General features: G+C 37.7%; 1 protein-coding gene across 1 annotated transcript in view; it reads left to right on the forward strand.

The window, feature by feature from the left end:
- CFAP47 (cilia and flagella associated protein 47) overlaps positions 1-23,494 on the forward strand; it is a 478,944-nt gene that overhangs the window by 23,165 nt on the left and 432,285 nt on the right. The window contains exons 8-10 of the mRNA XM_048213784.2: positions 3,220-3,455; positions 15,999-16,185; positions 16,914-17,127. Coding sequence (XP_048069741.1) covers positions 3,220-3,455; positions 15,999-16,185; positions 16,914-17,127 — 637 coding nt within the window. The remainder of the gene's footprint in view (positions 1-3,219; positions 3,456-15,998; positions 16,186-16,913; positions 17,128-23,494) is intronic.

Consider the following 23,494-nt stretch of genomic DNA (forward strand, 5'->3'; position numbering starts at 1 on the left):
GCAAACATTCAAGAGACCTTAGAATGTCTTTTGTGGCATGTTAAGAAAGAAGTCAACCTCAATCATTTACATAATAATTTTCCAAGTTAGAATTTAGATGATTTCATTATTTTTAAATGCCATTAGATAAACATGATGATCTAGAGTTAAGGAATGAAGAAAGAAAATAAAACCAACTTGGCTTCTTTTTGCATTTAAGCCTATGTTTTCTCTTAGAGATTAACATGGGGACAAATGACCCATTCCATCTCTACCGGACCTTCAGCTCGTAGAGTCTACATTCAATAACAGCCAAAGGACCAGGCCTAGAATTGGAGCTCTAGTAAATAGGGTACAGTATCCTGTTATGGGGTACTGGTAAGTGCATATGCCTTGCAGGCCATGTGTCAAGACACACTGCACTTTTTAATATTCTCAGGTAGTATTAGATGGGCTGTAGTGAGGAAAATGGAAAAAGACTTGGAGTTCAGCTTAGCCAGACCGATCATAGCGAAAATAAAGATAGAGACAGGTGAGGGATTGGATCTAGGAAGATGAGCCATGGCAAGTCGAGAAGATTTGTGTGTCAGGATGAGTGATATCGTCAAGCAGGCTTACACCGTTTTCCTAGGAGAGAAATTCAGTGTTCTGCTACTATTCGTGTCATGATTTGTGATTTGAGCTCTGTCTGCCTATGATAGACAGAAGATTTATTTGAGTCTTGTAAGTTAATCTGGTTTTGAATGGCTACAGATGGAGATGGTAGGTTTGCCTTAAGGGTAATTTAGAGTCTAGGGTCGGCTGGTAAGAGCCTCAGTGAAGAAATACACAATCTTCTTTTGGGTTTTAGTTACAGAGCTCTCTGAGTAAAACTGTTTATTCACCCAATTAGAGCCTATAGTTTATAGTTCCTACCTTCTCTCTAGTGTCTCCAAAACTTCACGTTTATGTTATTGCCCAGCTTATATTCCCCCTCCATTATTTTAATCACCTTTTCCCATGTCCACTTAAGTTTCTTGGCCCATATCCCATAGTGACTGAGTGGCAAACCTCTAATCTGATTAAATTCAACTTTTAGCCTACCCTTGGTCTGCACCTGGGAAGCAAATTGTCCTGGGGCAAAGCACAAAACCATGCTGTGCTGTTTCACTTTATAATCAATAATCACTAACCCCAAGTGGGTCCTTTAAGATGGTTGATATTCCTGCTGCATTCCTCCTTTCCTTCATTTTCTCACAATATGAAACCAGTATCACACACCTTCCCTTCTCACCTCAAACCTCCAAGACTTCCTCCTTCGTCTTTACTCTGAACTTGTAAATACATTAAGTGACCTAGCAGACGTTTCCATTTGGATATCTATTCGGTATCTCAAACTTACCATGTCCAGAAAAACCCTCCTGGTTTCCCTATAACCTGTCCCTTCTATAGTCTTTGCTATCTCAAGAAATGGCAGTTCTATCCCTTCCGTTGCTCAGGCTCAAGACCTTAACATCACCATTTATCATGTGTTCAAGTTCCTATTTTATATCCAGTCCATCAGCAAATTTTGTTAGGTCTCCCCTTAAAACTATATGTTAAATCTGACCATTTCTCACCCTTCTACCACTCTTACTTAGCCATATTTGGTTCCTTAGGGTTTTTGGAATGTGCCAAGGAAATTCCTACCTTAGAGTCTTTGTACTTGCTCTTCTGTCTGTCCGGAATGCACTTTTCCTGGATTTTCACATGATTTTCTTCCTGAGTTCCTTTATATTTTTGCTCAAATGTCTCCCTATCAAGAGAGGCTTTTTGGACTTGCCCATATAAAAGAGCATCCCCAAGACATTGTGTTCTGTCTTACCCTTGTAGGAGAGGAAAAATAATTTTCCCTCTACCTCTCTAGGATCTTGGTTGAGACCTCCCTTAATAAAAGACAGATTAGGAGAGGGCGGGGCTCCTGGGTGGCTCAGTCAGTTAAGTGTCTGCCTTCGGCTCAGGTCATGATCCTGAGGTCCTGGGATTGAGCCCCCTGTTGGGCTCCCTGCTTGGTGGGGAGGCTACTTCTTCCTCTCCCCCCTCTCGTTTTTGTGCGCTCTCTCTCTCTCATGAATGAATAAAATCTTTATTTTAAAAAATTTTTAAATAATATTTTTAAAGATTTTATCTTTTTATTAGACAGAGAGATAGAGAGAGCACAAGTAGGCAGAGCAGCGGAGGGAAAGGGAGAAGCAGGCTCCCCGCTGAGCAGAGAGCCTGATGTGGGGCTCCATCCCAGAATCCTGGGATCATGACCTGAGCCGAAGGCAGACGCTTAACTGACTGAGCCACCCAGGTGTCCCTGAATAAAATCTCCAAAAAGAAAAAAAAAAAAAAAAAAGATTAAGAGGGAAAAAAAGCAAACAAAAGTTTAATAACATATATGCCTCTTCTGTACGTGGGAGAGACCCAGGAAAGCTGAGTAACTCCCCCAAAATGGCCCAAGCCATCACTTTAAATACCATTTCCAGCTAAAGAGAAAAGATGTTGGGGTGTGGCAGCCAGTTATGGGAGGTTTTCAGGTCACAGTAAGGGAGAGTATGGTTGTTACACAGATTTAAGTGTCTGCCTTCTCTGATGAGAGTTTCTTCCCAGGAGTTTTCAGAGCTTTTCCTGTGTCTGCTGTTACATAACAATAGTCAGTTTAAAATAATCCTTATGCCAGGGGTGCCTGGGTGTCTCAATCCCTGAAGTGTCTGCCTTCCACTCAGGTCATGATCCCAGGGTCCTGGGATCGAGTCCCACTCAGGCTTTTTGCTTAGCGTGGAGCCTGCTTCTCCCTCTGCCTGCCACTCCCCCTGCTTGTGCTCGCTCTCTCTCTCTCTGACAAATAAATAAAATCTTTAAAAAAAAATAATCCTTATGCCAAAGAGGCATATTTTTGGGTGACAAATTGTGCTCCCCTTCACCCTACATTACTTTTGCCCACGGCACTTACCCTGTCTGAAATGCTATATATTTCCTTATTTTATTGTCAGTGTCACCTCCCTAGAATGTAAAGTCCAGGAGAGCTTGAACGGTGTCTGTTTTATTCACTGCTTTATCCCCACAGCCTAGAAGAGTACTTGGCATAGAGAAGGCACTTAATAATTTTGCTGAATGAAAGATTGAATGAGCTACCCATGTCTCATGAGGTCTTTCAGATGGCAGTATTTGGATGGAGCAAATATATTCTGGATTCCTAACACTTTTTATGTTAAAAAGCTATTACTGCTTTTACAGGTGATCGATTTCAGAAAGTGGAATTAGCACTGACAGGCACAGGACTTCCTGTCTTACTACAGTTTGAACCAGGAAAGGTCCTTAATTTTGCACCTTGTTTCAAGGGTGAACGTTCAGAGCTTCTGTGTATTATGCAGAATCGATCCAACTCGCTTCCTGTGATGTACCGTTTTCAAAAAACTGCACATTTTAAAATTGATCCTGAAAAGGGCAAGATTGATGAAGGATGTATCCAGGTAAGATAATTATTCAATGCTTTCACATGCTTCAAATATTTTAAGATTCACTAAAATGACATGCAGAGGATTAAAAACTTCATTTTGTTCCACCAGTATTATAAATTGTATCTCTTCTGTGGCCTAGTTAAGAATACTTTAGTGTTGGCACTTATACAGTATCCATAATTATTTGTTAAGTGCGTTTCATGTGCCAGGAAAAGCATTTGACACTAGGGAATGTGAAGAAGGACAAAACATAGTTATTGCTTCTAAGAATTTTTTTTGGGGGGGGCTCAAAGAATATTTATTTATCATGGCCCCAGCAGGCAGACCCCTAAATTTAAATATTAAGCATGGAGCCTTAGCCCTCCCTGCCTTGGGTGGGTGCAGGAACAGGTCCCGAAGCCTTTTTCTAGGACAGTGGAACCCAGCAACCAGAGGGGGTATGCCCCTGAGCCAGTAGCTGCTGATAGCTGCAAACTGTGAAAAGGAGGTAGGAGCCAGGCACTTGTCCCAGTCTCAGAGATGCTGACGGGAGGGCAGGATGCTTTGGGACTCACCCCCAGACTGAAGGTTGGCCAAGCTGGGATGCACACGTGGGACGAGTGGAAGTCCAGTGCGTCACCGGCAGAGGCTGTAGCCCCATACTGAGTTAACCCAAGACAGAAGGGAAGGGGTTGGCAGTTTGGCCTCTGAGGGGTCCAGGCCTTGCCCTCCTGTGAGGTGAGCTGGTATAGGGGAAACTAGCCACGATAGTCTTAACTACTTGCTGAGGGGTGAGTTTCTCAGCCTTTTACATAAGTGCATGCCCCTTGCCCCTCAACTCTTCAGCCACTGGTCACAGGCATTATGTGTCGCGGGCACAGTGAGGTGTGGCGGGTGTGGGGGTAGGCTCGCATCAGAACCCTTGTAGTCATCAGGCCAACATCGGGTGGGTTTGGAGGTGTCTTGAGTGTAGGGAGGAAACCAGGTCCTAGCACAGGTGCTGGTGGTCCTGGAGTGACTCGAACAGGCCCACAGCTGGGAGAGCAGGGACATATGCCGCCACCGCAGCCCCACCACTCCCTTGCGCAGTCTCTAGGGTGGGTTCCACGTGCGCGGTGCTCGTGGCGTAGCGGGGTGGGGCTGGGAGGCGGTGGCACCGCTCAGCTCCTTACGGCTGCGCCTGCGCCTGCGCCTGCGCCTGCGCCCGCGCCCGCGCCCGCTGCAGACTCACTTCCGCTCGCTCCTGGAGCCCGGCTGACTGCGTGCTGACTGCAGCAGCCGCGTGGTAGTGGTGGCAGCCCGGCTGGGACACAGACGGAGTCGCCCCCTACCTTGGCCTAGGGCAACCAGTGCCTGGTCCGCTGGTGCAGACAGCGATGCCTCCACCTTTTCTCCAACGCTCCGCCCAGTAAGAATTTTTTTTTATGTACTAAGGAAGTGTGATACCCGCAGTTACGGTTTAAGAAGAATGCAAAATGTGTTTAAAGAGGTCTGTAAGAATGTGATATAGAAACTCAGACGACCGTTGTTTTAGTTCCAGCCAGGTAGCAAGGTCTTCCTATGATAGTGACATGAGCCAGACCCTGAAGGTTGAGCAGAATTTTCAAATTTGAAACTGGTGATACTGAACTGGCCTAGGGCTCGAACTGCTGGTGTGGAGCAGACAAGTGGAAGTCTGAGGAATGCCTGTTGAGTCCAGGCCAGCTTCTGTCTTACTGCTCAGATAACTCTTGCCATTATCCTCTAAACCAGGGTTGGCTGACTTTGCTCCACAGGCCAAATCTGGCCTACTGCCTGTTTTTTTTAAAGTGAACCACTGTTGGAACATAGCTGCTCTTATTGTCTGTTGTCTGTGGCTGCTTTCATGCTACAAAGGCAAAGTTAAGTAGGTGTAAGAGAGCCGTGTGACTTTAAAAATAAGATAGTTAAATGGACACCTGTGTGACTTTAAAAATAAGATAGTTAAATGGCTGAGTCGGTTAAGTGTCTGCCTTTGGCGCAGGTCATGATCCCGAGCTCTCAGGATTCAGCCCGACCTTGGGCTCCCCACTCAGTTTCTCCCTCTGACCCTCCCCCATCTCGTGCGCGCTCTCTCTCTCTCTCTCTCAAATAAATAAATAAAATCTTAAAAAAAAATAAGATAGTTATTTTACCAGCCAAACTAGGTTTACTTGGGAATAGCAGATCACTGTAATTCAGGACAAACAAGCTATGGCAAAAACCATAGGGTACTCCAACAACCAAAGAGAGGAACGTTATTTTATGGAGGAGGAGGAAGTTGGGAGTGGTTATTTTGAACGAGAGTCCATTGAAGAAAAGCGGGAGTCAGAGTGATGATGATTTTTTGTTGGCTGAGTTGCTGGGGTAGTCGATTTCTTATAGAAGATACAATGTACATCTTTTCCGGTTGAGACCTGTAACTGATGATTCTTTCCAATCCACGTTTCTTCCAGTAATTGAAGTTTAGTGTCAGGGTGTGAGAGCTCCTCCTCTGACCTCCCTATTCCATTTTAGTGAGGTTTCCCTTTGTTAATTTTTACAGTTACATGGCCCATAAAGCCTAAAATATTTACTGTCTGGCCATTTGCAGAAAAAGTTTGGAGCCTTGTTCTAAACAGTAGCAAGCATGAATGCTTTCAGTTTCACCTCAGGTTCTTATGTTACCATCTTTTCTCCGCTGCATTGTGATATGGCTCATAAAGTTATTGATGGAAGCTTTCTCCCAGTTGCAATCAGGAACTATTGTACACATGTTTAAATGCATGCAGCTCATATTTATAACTCTTCCTGCTTCATTAGAATGACTCACTTCCGTCCCCCCAAATTTGGATAGATTTAATCAGTCTTTATAGAATAACAACTGATGTTAACGACATTATGCAAAACGTTTGCTTTTTAACCACTTCCTAGACTTTTAGGTCAATCCTCTTAAATCTACCAACTCAGTTTATTTTCTCCAGTGACCTGCACCTCTTTCAAAACGTGTCTGATAGCTAAGTTCCAAATGTCATTTTTTTTTTTAAGATTTTATTTATTTATGTGACAGAGAGACAGGCAGCGAGAGAGGGAACATAAGCAGGGGGAGTGGGAGAAGAAGAAGCAAGCTCCCAGCGGAGGAGCCCAATGCGGAACTCGATCCCAGAACGTCAGGATCACGCCCTGAGCCAAGGCAGACACTTAACGACTGAGCCACCCAGGCGTCCCAAGATTATTCTTTTTAATACTAGCTTATTGAACTAGAATTCACATATGATAAAATTCACACATTTAAAGGGTGTAATTCAGTGGTATTTAGTATGTTCAGAGTTGTGCAACCATTAGCACTAATTCTACAACATTCTCATCACCCTAGGAAGAAGCTCTATGTCCATTAGCAGTCAGGGTTCCCTGGTCTTATTCCTCAGCCTGTGGCAGCCACTAATCTGTTTTCTATGTCTATAAATTTCCCTGTTCCTGACATTGCATATAAATATAATCATAAAATATGAAGACTTTGTGTTTGGTTTCTTTGATTCAGCATTATATTTTCAAGTTGCATCAGTGTTCAAGTGTGTGTCACTACCTCATTTCTTTTTATGGCCATATTGTGTTCCATTGTGTGGATAGCCTACCTTTTGTTTATCCATTCATCAGTTGATGGGCATTTCAGTTGTTTCCATCTTTGGCTATTATGAATAACGCTGCTATAATTATATTGTTATAACATTGTTATGATGTCCTTTTTGTGGTGAGGACACTTAAGATCTACAGTTTTAGCAAATTTTTTCAAGTGTATGATGTAGTATTGTTAACTATAGTCACCATCTCCAGAATGTACTCATTTTGCAGAACTGAAACTTTGTGCCGTTTGACCAACATCTTCCTCTTTCCCCATCCCTCCCACCCCTGGCAACCACCTTCTCTCCTTTTTTTGTTTAACTGTTTTGGATTCCACATGTAAGTGAGATCATGCAGTATTTGTCTTTCTGTGTCTGGCTTATTTCACTTAATATAATGTTCTCTGATTTAATCCATGTTGTCACAGATGTCAGGATTTCCTTCTTTCTTAAGGCTGAGTAAAATTCCACTGTTCTTCTGCAGGTGGATATCCAGTTTTTCCAGCACCATTTATTAAAGAGACTGTCATTTTTCTACTGTATGTTCTTGACATTCTTGTTGCAGTCTAGTTGATTGTAAATGCACAGATTTATTTGTGGGCTCTCTATTCTGTTCATATGTTTATATGTCTTTTTTATGCCAATACCTTACTGTTTTGGTAACTATAACTTTGTAATATAGTATAAAATCGGGACGTGTGATGCCTCCAGCTTTGTTCTTTTTGCTCAAAATTGCATTGGCTCTTCAGAATCTTTTGTGTTTACATTAGAAACAAAAAGAATAAAATACTTAGGAATAAACTTAACCAAAGAGGTGAAAGACTTATACACTGAAAATTATGAAACATCGATGAAGGGAATTAAAGAAGGAACAGTTGAAGAGAAAACCATCCTGTGTTCATGGTTTGGGAGAATTAATATTTTTAAATGTCTATACTACCCAACGTGATCTACAAGTTTATTACAATCCTTATCAAAATCTCAGTGGTATTCTTTACAGAAATAGAAAAAAATCTAGAAGTTCCTATGGAGGGGTTTTCAGTACTCTTCAGTATACACTGAAGAATGGAATTGTTGAATCATATGATAACTCTATTTAACTTTTTGAGGAAACTGTCATACTGTTTTCCAAAGAGATTGCACCATTTCATAACTCTTACCAGCAATGAATATGTGTTTTAATGTTCTAATACCTCCACACCTTTGTCCATATTTGTTAATGTCCTTCTTTTTGATTTTATCTATCCCGGTGGGTGCAAAGTGGCTTCTCACTGCAGTTTTCATTTACATTTCCCCAGTGACTGTTGATGATGAATGTCTTTTCATTTACTTATTGTGCATTGGTATATCTTCTTTAGAGAAATGTTTATTCATGTCTGATAGGCAGAATAATGGCCACCTAAAAATGCCCTTATCCTAATCTCTGGAATTTGTGAATATGTGATGTTATGGTAATGGAGAATTTAGGGTTTAATTGGAAGTAATGTTGATAATCATTTGACCTTAGAATGAGAAGATTAGCCTGGATTATCTCTGTGGGCCCAATATAATCACAGGGGTACTTAAATGTGAAAATAAGGGGCAGAAAAAGTGTCAGTATCAGAGTGATGTGATGTGAAAAATATTTGCATGTCCTTTGCTGGCTTTGACAATGGAAGGGGAGGGTGATGAGCCAAGGAATGTGACGGCCTCTAGAATGTAGGAAAAGATAAGGAAATAAATTCTCCACTACACTCCAGAAATGAATGTTGTCCTGCTGAAATCTTGGTTTTGGTCCATTGAGATTGGAGTCATACTTTTGACCTACAGAAGTAGAAGATAAGAACTGAGCTGTTGTAGCCCACAAGTTGTTTGTAATTTGTTATTGTAACAATAGGAAACTAATACAATATTCTTTACTCATTTTTAATTGGGATATTTATCCTTTTGTTGTTGAATTGCAAAAGTTCTTTATGTATTCTAGGTACAAGTCTTTTATCAGATATGTGAACTGCAAATATTTTTTCCCCATCTGTGGGTTCTTTTCTCATTTTCTTTTTTGTCCTTTGAAGTACAAAAGTTTTAAAGTTTGATTAAGTCCAGTGTATCTTTTTTCCCCCTTTTGTCACTTGTGCTTTTGGTATCATATCTTAGTAGTTATACAATATCCAAGGTCATTAAGATTTGTTCCTGTGTTTTCCTCTAAGAAACTTTGCTTACACATTTAAAATATATTGTCCATTTTGAGTTTCATATAGTGTTATTTAGAGGTCCAGATTCATTCTTTTACATGTCCAGTTATCTCGGAATCTTGGTATACTTAATGAAAAACCACTTGACTGTAAATGTAAGAGTTTATAGACTCAATTCTATTTTATTTAGGTTTATCCTTATGCCAATATCACAGTGTACTGATTAGTGTTGTAGTAATTTTTGAAATTGGGAAATGTGAATCCTTCAGGTTTGATCTTTTTAAGGAAATTTTTAACCAATTTGAGACCTTTGAAAATTCATATGAATTTTAGAAATAGCTTACTAATTTCTATAAAAACAAGAACAAGAACAAAACACCCCAGCAGCTGGGATTTTGATAGGAATTATGTTGAATATATAAATCTATTTGAGAGTATTGCGATCTTAATAATACTAAATCTTGCAATTTATGAAAATTGGATAGCTTTCCATTTATTTATGTCCTTTTAAATTCCTTTCAGTGGTGATTAGTAGTTTGCAGTATACAGCTCTTGCCATTCTTTTAAAAATGTATTCCTAATATTCTCTTCTTTTTGATGCTATGTAAATGAAATTGTATTCTTTAATTTTTGTATGGTTTACTGCTAGTATATAGAAATGCAATTGATTTTTGTATATCGAACTTGTATCCTGTAACCTTAAAATCATTTATTAGTTGTGATCATTTTCAGTGGGTTCTTTGGGATATAAGATTAATGTTATCTGTGAATAGAGACCATTTTCTACCTTCCTTTCCAATCTGGATGAATTTTATTTCTTTTTTCTTATATCATTGCCTTGGCTAGAACCTCTACTATGGTATTAAATAAAAGTGACAAGAGAGGATATTTTTCTTCTTCCTAATCTAAGGGGAAAGCACTTAGTCTTTCACCATTAAGTATGATGTTGTTTGTGGGTGTTTCATAGATTGCGTTTACCAACTTGGGAAGTTTTCTTCTACTCCAAGTGTTTTAGGTGTTTTTACTGTGAAAATGTGTTGTATTTTCTCAAGTACTTTCTCTGTGTCTATTACAGTTATAATGTTTTTTTTGCCCTTTATTGAGATGGTGTATTACATTGACTGATATTCTGATGTTAAACCTGGGATAATTCCATGTTGTACATAGTGAAAATCCTTTGTATATATTGCTGGATTCAGTTTGATAGTATTTGGTTGAGGAATTTTGCATATATATTCATTAGGGACATTGGCCCATAGTTTTCTTTTCTTAAATGTCTTTGGGTTTGATGTTGGAGTAAAACTGGTGCTAATTCTTCTTTAAATGTTTGATAAAAAAATGTTTGATAAGATTCATCATCAAAGCCGTCTGGTTCTGGACTTTTTATTATCAGAGGTTTTTTGATTTCTAATTAATATCTTGTTATCCCAGGGCTATTCAGATTTTTTATTTCTTCTAGAATCAATTTTAGAAGTTTGCAACTGTCTAAGAATTTGTCCATATCATCTAGGTTATCTAATTTATTGGCATACACTTGTTCATCATATTACCTCATACTTTGTTTTGTGTGTGTATGTCAATTTTGGTTTTCCGTTTACGGAAATCAACTACTTTGTTCACAAGCATTTTATTTTATTTAAATAGTTTTTTTCTTTATTAAGTTTTTAATTTAATTCCAGTATAGTTAACATTCAGTGTTCTATTAGTTTCGGGTGTACAATACAGTGATTTAACACTTCTATACATTACTTAGTGCTCATCGTGATAAGTGTACTCCTTACTCCCCATCACCTGTTTCACGCACCCGCCCCCCACAACCATCAGTTTGTTCTCTTTAGTTAAGAGTCTGTATCTTCATTTGTCTCTCTCTCTTTTGTTCTTTGCTCATTTGTTGTGTTTCTTAAATTCCACATATGAGTGAAATCATGTGGTATTTGTCTTTCTCTGACTGACTTATTTTCCTGAGCATTATACTCTCTAGCTCCATCTGTGTAGTTGCGAATGGTAAGATTTCATTCTTTTTAATGTCTCAGTAATATTCCATTGTCTACATGTATGGCATCTTTATCCATTTACGTATTGATAGACACTTGGGTTACTTCCATAATTTGGCTATAATAAATAGTGCTGCAATAAACACAGAAGTGTATATATCCTTTTGAATTAGTGTTTTTGTATTCTTTGGGTAAATATCCAGTAGTGCAATTGCTTGATCACAGGGTAGTTCTATTTTTAATTTTCTTTAAAAGAAGATTTTATTTTTAGTTTATTTGACAGATTGAGAGGCACACAAGCAGGGGGGAGTGGTGGGCAGAGGAAGAGAGAGACGTGGGCTCTCAGCTGAACAAGGAGCTGGACATGGTGCTCGATCCCAGGACCCTGGGATCATGACCTGAGCTAAAGGCAGACACTTATCTGACTGAGCCACCCAGGCACCCTGTTCCTTCACTTTTTATTGTTGATAGTGATATTCTGTCTTTCATTCTCAATTGTAGCAAATTGAATCTTTCTCTTTTTTGTTTTTTGCTTGGTGAGTCTAGCTAATGATTTTCCATTTCTATTGATTATTTCAAAGACAGTTTCAGATTTGTTGATTGTTTCTGTTGCTTTCAGTTCTCTATTTCATGTATTACTGCTATTGTCTTTATTATTTGTTTTCTTCTCTTCACTCTGGGCTTTACCTTGTTCTTCTTTTTTCTATTTCCTAAGGTGGAAGTTTAGGTTATTGATTAAAGGCCTTTTAAATTTACTTCTTTCTTTTTTTAGCTTTTAACAAATTGTTTTTTAATTTGTTTTTGACATAGAGCAAGCGAGCAGGTGCCAGTACAAGTGGGGGCAGGGGCAGGGGGAGAAGCAGACTTCCTGCTGAGCAGGGAACCTGATGTGGGACTTGATCCCAGGACCCTGGGATCACGACTTGAGTCAGAGGCAGACACTTAACGGACTGAGCTACCCAGGTGCCCCTAAATTTATTTCTAATCACAGCTTTTGCTGTGCTCCATGAGTTTTGGTATGTTGTGTTATAGTTTTCCTTCATCTCAAGGTATTCTCTGATTTCCCCTGAGATTTCATTGACCCATTGGTTCCTTAGGAGTGTATTGTTTAATTTCTACATATTTGTGAATTTTCCATATTTCCTTCTCTTCATTTGTTCTCTTTAACAATTTTTATACTTTATTTCTAGTCTCTATTTTGTGAGATGTTTTCATACCTTTTCTAATTCTTTTTTTATTGATATATAATTGACATATAGCATTAGTTTCAGGTGTACAATGTAATGATAATTTGTATATATTGGAAAATGATCACCATAATAAGTCTATTTAATATCTAGCACTATACGTAGTTATAAATTTTTTTCTTGTGATAAGAACTCTTAAGATTTACTCTTGTAGCAACTTTCAAATATGTGGTATAGTATTATTAACTATAGTCACTATGCTGTACGTTATATCCTCATGACTTATTTATTTTATAACTGGAAATTTGTACCTTTTGACCTCCTTCATCCATTTCGCTCATCTGTCTCCCCTCGTCCTGGCTACCACCAGTCTATACTGTGTATAGATGAGCTTGGTTTTTTTTTCGTTTTTAGATTCCACATATAAGTAAGTTCATATGGTATTTGTCTTTCTGTGTCTGACTTACTTCACTTAGTGTAATGCCCTCAAAGTACATCCATGTTGTCAAAAATGGCAAAGTTTTGTTCTTATTTTATTGCTGAACACTTGATATTTCTTGTCTTTCTGATAATAGCCATTTTGACAGGTGTGCCATGATACTTCATTGTGGTTTTGATTTGTATTTCCCTGATGATTAGTGATGTTGAGTGATGATGATTAATGAGTGATATTTTTTTTCCATCCCATTGGTTGCCTTTTCATTTTGTTGATGGTTTCCTTTGCTGTACAGAAGCTTTTTAGTTTGATGAAATCTCACTTTATTGCTTATTTTTACTTTTGTTGCCTTTGCTTTTGGTGTCTTCCTTTAATTCTTTAGACATATTTTCCATTAGTCCTTTGAGCATATTTATAATAGTCAACTTATCATTTTTGTCTAATAAATTCAGCATTTGAGTTTCTTCAGGCACAGTTTCTATTTATTGTATTTTTTCTGTGTATTGGCCATACTTTTCTCTTTCTTTTCATGTACCATAATTTTTTGTTGAAAACTGGGCGTTTTAAATGATATAATTTGGCAACTCTGAAATCAAATAGCTTCCAAGATTTATTGTCATTGCTATTTGTTTTTGTTCTTTTTCTTTTTTGACTTTCTAGACTGAGTCTGTAAATGTTGTTTTCTTTGTTATGTGCAGTCAATCAAGGATCTGCTCAGTTAATTTAGGGGTCAGTTAATGATTGGGCAGAGCTTCTCTTAAATTCTTTGAATCAATAAGTCTCCAGCCTTTGCCAAGAGCTTTTGTGTAAGTGTACTAGGTGAGGCATATCTACATTGTTCTGTCTCATAGTTTATTGCTTTCTTTGGCCTTTAATTCCACCTTGTACAGAGTCTCTCAGCCAGATGTCAGAAATTAGAGCTTTCTCAAGTCTTTCATGGGCATATGCACTGTCATACACGTGTGTGGTGATCTAGAGTCCCAGGAATATGTCAGAGCTTTTCAAATATCCTCTGAATATTTTGTGTTTTTATTTTTCTTTCTTTTTCCTTTTTTCTTTTTTTGTTTTGTTTTGCCTCTTATTGGCCTTAAATGGTAATGCTACTTCAAGTTGCTGTAATGTTTAGCAATTGCTGCTGATTTTTTTGATGGGGGGAGAGGGGAAGAGGGTACAAAACTCGGGGGAGAGAATTGTTCACAAAAAATGAGCCCTGGAACCCAATCAATTAAAAATAATACCGTGGGGCACCTGGGTGGCTCAGTCGGTTAAGGTCAGTCTGCCTTTGGCTCGGGTCCTGATCTCGGGGTCCTGGGATCAAGCCCTGCATCAGGTTCCCTCCTCAGCAGAGAGCCTGCTTCTCCCTCTCCCTGTGCCTACTGCTCTTCCTGCTCGTGCGCTCTCTCTCTGTGTCACATAAATAAATAAAATCTTTTTAAAAAAAAGATTTTGAGAAAGATTTTGAGATAGAGGGAGAGAGAGAGCAGGCACACTCATGAGCAGGGGGGAGGGGCGGAGGGAGAGGGAGAAGCAGACTCCCTGCTGAGCAGGGAGCCAGAGGTGGGGCTCCGTCCCAGGACTCTGAGATATCACCTGAGCCGAAGGCAGATGCTTAACGAACTGAGCCACCCAGGTGCCCCTAAATAAATAAAATCTTAAAAAAAAAATACCCATAGCTTTTTAGCTAGCTTCTAGACAGGACAAATAGGGACAATTCTCTGGGGATAGGATTTTTGGAGAGCTCCAAACCGAATCTTTTCCCTCACCGGCTGCTAGGCTAATAGTTTTTACAGCTGCCATAGTTATAAGGCTGTTGTTTTTCAAGGAGAGCTCAGGGATGCCTGGGTGGCTCAGTTGGGTAAGCCACAGCCTTCAGCTCAGGTCATGATCTGAGGGTCCTGGGGTTGAGTCACGCATTGGGCTCCTTGCTCAGCGGGGAGTCTCTTCTCCCTCTCCCTCTGCCTCCTTCTCCCTCTGCTTGTGCTCTGTCAAATAAATAAATAAATAAATCTTTAAAAAAAGAAAAAAGCAGAGCTCAAAATGGAATAGGAGGATGGGATTACAGGGTATAAAAAACACAAAACCAGTTATTCTTTCAGAGATTCAGCTATTTTTTAGATCTTACTTAATTAGTCAATATATAGTACATCAGTAGTTTTTGGTGTTCGAGTTTAATGATTCATTTGTTGTTGCATATAACACCCAGTGCTCATCATATCACGTGCCATCCTTAATGCCCAGCATCCAGTTACCCCATCCCCCCACGCACCTCCCTTTCCACAACCCTCAGTGTGTTTCCCTGAGTCAAGAGTCTCATTGTCTCCCTCTCTGATTTCTTCTCATCCAGTTTTTCCTCCTTTCCCCTATGATCCTCTGCACTATTTCTTATATTCCACATATGAGTGAAAGCATATAATTGTCTTTCTCTGACTGACTTATTTTACTCAACATAATACCCTCCAGTGCCATCCATGTTGATGTAAATGGTAGGTATTCATCCTTTCTGATGGCTGACCAATTATTTTTTTCTTAAATACTCCTGGATTTTTATAAGCTTTCGGGTAATTTTAAAATAGGTGTGAAGTTGATTTGGACAGTTATTCCAGTGGTTTATTTCTCTTACGGAGGAGTAGATATTTGGAGACCCTTGATTTGCTGTTCTGGAGGTGCTTCAGTACCATTGTTCTTAATTTTTTCTTAAATACTTTTCCAATAATGTATATCTTAAAGGATTTGTCAATGCTGTATATGGTATTTCTACGCTACTTTTATATTACTGCGATGGACTAACTCTCCTTAAAAATTTTATAAACGGTTTTTTTATTTGCTTTTTATTTTTCCAATAGTTTAATATCATTTTTGTAATCCATTTGGACTGCTAAAACAAAATACCATAGATTGCATGGTTTATAAAAAGCAGAAATTTACTTCTCACAGTACTGTAGGCTAGAAGTCCTAGATCAAGGTGCCAGCATGTCAGGTAAGGGCCCTCTTCCTGGTTGTAGACTTCTTGGTAGAAGAGTCTAGGGAGCTCTGTGAGGCCTCTTTTGCAAGAGCACTAATCCCATCACCTAATCACATCGCAAAGGCCCTATCTCCTCATTCCATCGCATTGGGCTTTAGGTTTAAACATACGAGTTTTGGGGATTCACAAACATTCAACCTATAGCAATTGGTTACTTTTTCTTTTTTTAGAATGTGACATGTTCATTCATTCCACATCAAGTAGGAGTCTTTAAAGTGAAGCAGTTGATAGAGATTATTGGTTCAGTGGCAGATGAAAATTTGCAGTCATCGCTGAAACCTTTTCATCAAATATATTTAGATTTCAAGAGCATCTGCAAACCCTCCACCAAAAAAGTTGTGATGAAAATTAATCCTGGTAAGCTAATGTGGACACTTAAATTTTTTTAAATTAAGATTATATAGGATTATTTTAACACGCTGATTGTTTAGCTATGTATATCAAATATGGTCTGATCTTGTTCTCACCTTACGAATGCATCAAAATCACCTAGAAGGCTGGTTAAAATGGATCTCACTGGTCTGTATCCCAGAATTGATTGTTAGGTCTTTGGTATGACCCAAAGATTTGCATTTCTACCATGACCCTGACAGTTGCTGATGCTACTACCATTTTGAGGATTACAATTTGCGTAGCACTGGATTTGTGACCTATAAGATTTATTAAATATTTTAATGGTTTTTATATTTTATTATTCTACATTTTTGAGTCTATAATATAAACTAGTTTCGACCATTCCATGGATTATTTTGATGCTGCTGTTTCCTGTAATACTCAATTATCTTTTATACATTGAGCCATATGAAATTGCTGATATATAGCTCTCTTTGATCTATAAAAGCTTCTGTCACATAGGCTAACCCATTCCTTCAAGTTACTGTTTTCTTTTTTATGTATGCAATATTTTCTAAATTGTTTTGTGTAGGTCCATTTATTGGATGACTTATTTGTATTTTCTGAATGTGTTTGTTTAGGGATTTGGTTTTAAGTTAGAACCAATGGTGTAGTGTATTAATACATGGGTATTATTTGGAAAGCTGAAATTCAAAAAACCATATTTAACTTGATATCTAATTCTATAAAAGGTATATCCCCATTGGTCAGTAATCCTACGGGACAGTTTGTGGTTAGAGACTTGCCAAAATACAAATACCGTGCACCTGTTACAGTGCTTCAGTCAGCCATGACAAGCCTTCACAATCATCGCAGAGGTGAAGAATCAATGAAGGGTGCACTGATAGCCTTTCCCAATGACCGAGCTGCAAGTATCAGGTCTGGAGACCAGCATAAACTTTTCAGGTAACATGTTACATTAAAAACGAGAAATTTTGAAAGACACAATGACCAACATGATATGCAGGTCTTAGCAGATCCTGCTGTAACAAACTAATGATGATGATAATAATAATAGTAATAAAATTTTATTTTATCTCTCTTGTTTTGTTTTACATTGGAGGTGGTGGTTATTGAATGCTACTGTATTTGCTTTGTCTTACCTCTCATCACCTCTACTGTGTACTTGACAGGAAGTGAATGGTTTACCAGATGATTATTAAAATATGCTGTTGACAAGTATAGAATAATAGGAAAAAAATCAGTTTTAGAAATAGATCAAGTTCTCAGACTAGTCATATTCATTTAAGTATGGCTGACAGCTTGAATTTATCTAAGATAAAAATAAACATTTACAATTGCGAAAAACCAGTCGTTCGTTGTCATCATCGACATTATCATCATCATCATCATCATCATCATCATCATCACCTTCGTTCCCCTCAAAGTCACATTTCCCCTAACCTTTCCCAGATTGAACTAAAACCTCACCAATTAGGATAAAAAATGATGTTAAACCTCAATTTAAATCGATCCAAACCTCAAAGAAATTACTACCTTACAAGTGCTTAGTGAGAAGGAACCCAGGCATCCTGGTTTTTACACATTTGAGACTGAAACGAGTTTCTTTTCTGCCTGCTTGTGCGCTACTTGTACGCTATCTGAACTTGATAATGTTCCTGGGTTTTCTCTACTTGTCTCTTTACCTTTGGTGAGTCATTGAGCTCACTTAATTTTACAGCCATTTTCTTGCAGTATCATTTGATTTTAGGCCATAATTGTTTTATTATCCACAATTGGAAAATTCTGGGTCTTTGCATAGTCAGTCTTATTATTTTATTTTACAAATTTTATTCGTACCAGCCTTTCTCTCTCTGTTTTTGTTTGACAAGTACCATGAAGCATAGGAGTGCAAAAATCACTCAAACTCTATTTAAAATAATTATATAGTATAAAAAAGGAAAACCCATCTCTCCCTCTGACTCATTGCATTCCCTCCCATGCAGAAGTATCTGTTGGAAACAATTTTTTATGTATCCTTTTCAGTTCTTTCCTATGCTTATAGAAATATGTTTGTATAGACAAATATTGATTTAATATTAATATTATTTTCTGTCTAAATCAGTCTTGATCATATGATCTAAAAATACCAGATTTTAAAAATATTCTTTATTTAAATTTAATTTAGGTAACATACTTAGTATTAGTAGTTCTGCCAGATTTTTAAAAAATTTTATTTAAATTCTATTAATTAACATATAGTTTATTATCAGTTTCAGAGGTAGAGTTCAGTGATGCATCAGTTGCATATAACACCCAGTGCTCATTACATCACATGCCCTCCTTAATGCCCATCACCCAGTTATCCCATCCCCCACCCACCTCCCCTCCAGCAACCCTCACATTGTTTAACTATAGAGTTAAGAGTCTCTTATGGTTTGTCTCTCTCTCTGATTTTGTCTTATTTTATTTTTCCCTCCCTTCCCTTAAGATCCTCTGGTTTGTTTCTTAAATCCCACATATTAGTGAAATCATATGATAATTGTCTTTCTCTGATTGACTTATTTCCCTTAGCGTAATACCCTCTAGTTCTATCCATGTCATTGCAAATGGTAAGATTTCATTTTTTTGATGGCTGAGTAATGTTCTATTGTATATTTATATTACTTCTTCTTTATCCATTCATCTGTTGATGGACATCTGGTTTCTTGTCATAGTTTGGCTATTATGGACATTGCTGCTATAAACATTGGGGTGCAGGTGCCCCTTTGGGTCCCTATGTTTGTATCTTTGGGTAAATACCTAGTAGTGCAATTGCTGGGTCGTAGGATAGCTCTATTTTTAACATCTTGAGGAACCTCCATACTGTTTTCCAGAGTGCCTGTACCAGCTTTCATTTCCACCAGGGGTGTAAGAGAGTTCCCCTTTCCCTGCGTCCTGGCCAACATTTGTTGTTTCCTGACTTGTTAATTTTAGCTATTCTGACTGGTGTGAGGCGGTATCTCATTGTGGTTTGATTTGTATTTCCCTGATGCCAAGTGATGTGGAACATTTTTTCATGTGTCTGTTGGCCATTTGTATGTCTTCTTTGGATAAATGTCTGTTCACGTCTTCTGCCCATTTCTTCAGTGGATTATTTGTTTTTTGGGTGTTGAGATTATTAAACTTTATGAATCTTGCCAGATTTTTTTTTGAAGAAAGCTAAACTTTTCCTGTTTATTTCATGGCCAAAATTATTTTTCTCGATTTACTCTTTCCCATATTCATAGAGATGCAAAATTTAGTTATTTTCTGGTGAGCAATTAGTAAATTTAAGTAATGAAATTTTATGATGTATTAAATTATTGGTAACTATAATTGCTATTTTATTTCTTAATGCATTTCATTAATGATTTTGACAAGAAAATAAAGAAGTTAGGAATTTTTGTCTAATTTTTGTTTACTACAGTATGTCCTGTGTTTAGAAGAGTGTCAGGCATATAGGCACTGTGTAAATATTTTTTAATAAATAAACAAGGAAAAGTGTTTTATTTGCATAATAATCTTTGTCCCCTGTATTTTGCACATTAAAAAAAAATCACCTACTCAAACCTGAAGTATTTCATGAAGTTTATTCTTTTTTTTGTTTTCATTTTAATTCCAGTTAGTTAGCATACAGTGTAATAGTAGTTTCAGGTGTACAATTCAACACTTTCATACATCACCTGCTGCTCATCACACCAAGTGCACTCCTTAATCTCCATCACCTATTTCACCCCATCGCCCCACCCACCTCCCCTCTGCTAACATCAGTTTGTTTTCTATAATTAAGAGTCTGTTTCTTGGGGCGCCTGGGTGGCTCAGCCATTAGGTGTCTGCCTTCGGCTCAGGTCATGATCCCAGGGTCCTGGGATCGAGCCCCGTATCAGGCTCCCTTCTCGGTGGGAAGCCTGCTTCTCCCTCTCACACTCCCTTTGTTTGTGTTCCCTCTTCCGCTCTCTCTCTCTCTCAAACAAATAAATAAAATATTTAAAAAAAAAAAGAGTCTGTTTCTTGATTTCTTGCTCTTTTTTTTTCCGTTTGCTCATTTGTTTTGTTTCTTAAATTCAACATGAGTGAAATTAAAAGGTATTTGTCTTTGACTGAAATACTTCCCATAGTGTTATACTCTCTAGCTCCATCCATGTTGTTGCAAATGGCAAGATTTCATTGTTTTTTTTTTTTTTTACGACCAAATAATATTCCGTAGTGTGGTGTATGTGTGTGTGTGTGTGTGTGTATATATATATATATACATATATATATGTATATATATATATTTAATATATAATATATATATTTATATATATACACACACACATATATATATTTATATACACACACACACACATATCACATCTTCTTCATCCATTCATCAGTTGGTAGACTCTTGGGCTGCTTCCATATCTTGGCTATTGTAAATAATGCTACAGTAAACATAGGGGTGCATGTATCCCTTTGAATTAGTGTTTTTGTGTTCGTTGGGTAAATACCCAGTAGTGCAATTGCTGGATCTTAGGGTAGTTCTGTTTTTATATCCTTTTTTTTTAAGGAAACTCCATACTGTTTCCGAGTGGCTGCACCAGTTTGCATTCCCACTAACAGTGCAATAGGGTTCCCCTTTTTCCACATCCTTGCCAACACTGTTGTTTCTTGTGTTGTTGATTTTAGCCATTCTGACAGGTATGAGGTGATAGCTCATTGTAGTTTTAATTTGCATTTCTCTGATGGTAAGTGATGATGAACATCTTTTGATGTGTGTCTTAGCCATCTGGATGTCTTCTTTGGAGTAATGTCTGTTCATGTCTTTTGCCCATTTTTAATTGGATTGTTTGTTTTTGAGTGTTGAGTTGTATAAGTTCTTTATATATTTTGTATAGTAACCCTTTATTGGATATGTCATTTTCAGATATCTTCTACCATTCCTGTAGGTTGCCTTTTAGTTTTGTTGATTGTTTCCTTTGATGTGCAGAAGCTTTTTATTTTGATGTGGTCCCAGTAGTTTATTTTTGCCTTTGTTTCCTTTACCTCAGGAGACATATTTAGAAAAAAGTTTCTGTGGCCAATGACAATGAGGTTACTGCCTCCTTTCTCTTCTAGGATTTTTATGGGGGCTTCAGGTCTTACGTTTAGGTCTTTTTTTTTTTTTTTTTTTAAAGATATTGTTTATTTGTCAGAGAGAGAGAGAGAGAGCACAAGCAGGGGGAGTAGCAGGCAGACAGAGAAGCATGTTCCCTGCTGAGCAAGGAGTCTGATGTGGGACTTGATCCCAGAACCCTGGGATCATGACCTGAGCTGAAGATAGACACTTAACCGACTGAGCCACCCAGGCGACCCTAAGTACAGAGATTTTAACAGTATTTGTTCTCCAATCTATGAGCATGGAATGTCTTTCCATTTCTTAGTGTCATATTCAGTTTCTTTCATCAGTGTTTCATAGTTTTCAGAGTACAAGTCTTTCACCTCTTTGGTTAGGTTTGTTCCTAGGTATCTGATTATTTTGGGTACAATTGTAAATGGGATTGTTTTCTTAATTCTTCTTTCTGCTGCTTCATTATTAGTTTATAGAAATGCAACAGATTTCTGTACATTGATTTTGTATTCTGCGACTTGACTGAATTTGTCCATCAGTTCTAGCTATATTTTGGTGATGTCTTTCAGGTTTTCTATATATATCATCATGTCATCTGCAAATAGTGAACATTTTACTTCTTCCTTACCGATTTGGATGCTTTTGATTTCTTCTTCTTGTCTGACTGCTTTCACTAGGACTTCCTGTACTATGTTGAATGGGAGTGGTGAGAGTGGGCATCCTTGTCTTGTTCCTGACCTTAGAGGAAAAGTTCTCAGTTTTTCCCATTGGGTATGATATTAGCTGTGGGTTTTTAGTTTACGGCTGGCCTTCATTATTTTGAGGTATGTTCCCGCTAAACCTACTTTGTTCAGGGTTTTTATCATGAGTAGATGTTGTACTTTGTCAAATGCTTTTTCTGTGTATATCGAAGTGATCACATGGCTTTTATCCTTTCTCTTATTGATGTGAAGTATTATGTTGATTCATTTTTGAAGTTTGAACCACCTTTGCAACCCAGGAATAAATCCTACTTGATCGCAGTAGATGATTTTTTTCAATGTGTTGTTGAAATCAGTTTGCTAGCTTCATGAAGTTTATTCTTTATGGAGCTAATAAGCATTTAGGTATGTTAATAACCAGCTCTTTGTCACTTCAGGCATTTAATTTACAACTTCTTTCCATGTCCTTCCTTTATTCCTTGTTACAGACCTTGGGACCTCAGATATAGGAACCATTTCTAGACTCTAAAGGTGGTTAAGGTTCCTGAAGCCAGAGGGAAATTTAAATATCAACAACTATCTTTTTTTTTCTTTTTTTTTCCCTTGTTTTATTTTTTTATTGAATTATAGTTGACATGCAATATTATTATTAGTTTCAGGTGTACATCATATTGATTTGACAGTTGTATATGGTAGGCAGTGCTTATAAGTGTAGCTATCATTTGTCATCATACAGTGTTATTACAGTATTACTGACAATATTTTCTATGCTGTAGTTTTTATCTCTGTGACTTATTTATTTTATAACCAACAATTTGTACCTCTTTTATCCCCTTTACCTGTATTACCCATCCCTCTTACTGTCCTCTTCCCTGGCAACCACCAGTTTGTTCTCTGTATTTGTGAGTATATCTGTTTTTCTGTTTTGGGTTTTAGATTTTACACATAAGTGAAATCATATGGCATTTGTCTTTTGCTGTCTGATTTACTTCACTTAGTATAATTCCCTTGGTCCATCCATGTTGCAAATGGCAAGATTTCATTCTTTTTTATGGGTGAGTGTAATATTCCGTGTGTGTGTGTGTGTGTGTGTGTGTGTATATATATATATTGCATCTTATTTATTCATGCATCTATTCATGGACACTTAGATTTCTTCGATATCTTGGCTACTGTATATATCTTTTTGAATTAGTGTTTTTGTTTTCTTTAGGTAAATACCCAGAAGTGGAATTACTAGGTTGTATGGTATTTCTATTTTTATTTTTTTGAGGAACTTCCATACCATTTTCCCCAGTGGCTGTACTAATTTACATTCCCACCAACAATGCCGGACGGTTCCCTTTTTTCCACATCCTCATCAACACATATTATCTCTTGTGTTTTTAATACTAGCCATCCTGACTTGTGTAAGGTGACATCTCATTGTGGTTTTGGTTTTTATTTCTCTAATGATAGGTGATGTTGAACACATTTTCATGAGTCTGTTGGACATCTGTATGTCTTCTCTGGAAAAATGTCT

Source organism: Ursus arctos, chromosome X, assembly GCF_023065955.2.
Source record: "Ursus arctos isolate Adak ecotype North America chromosome X, UrsArc2.0, whole genome shotgun sequence".
NCBI classification, from domain to species: Eukaryota; Metazoa; Chordata; class Mammalia; order Carnivora; family Ursidae; genus Ursus; species Ursus arctos.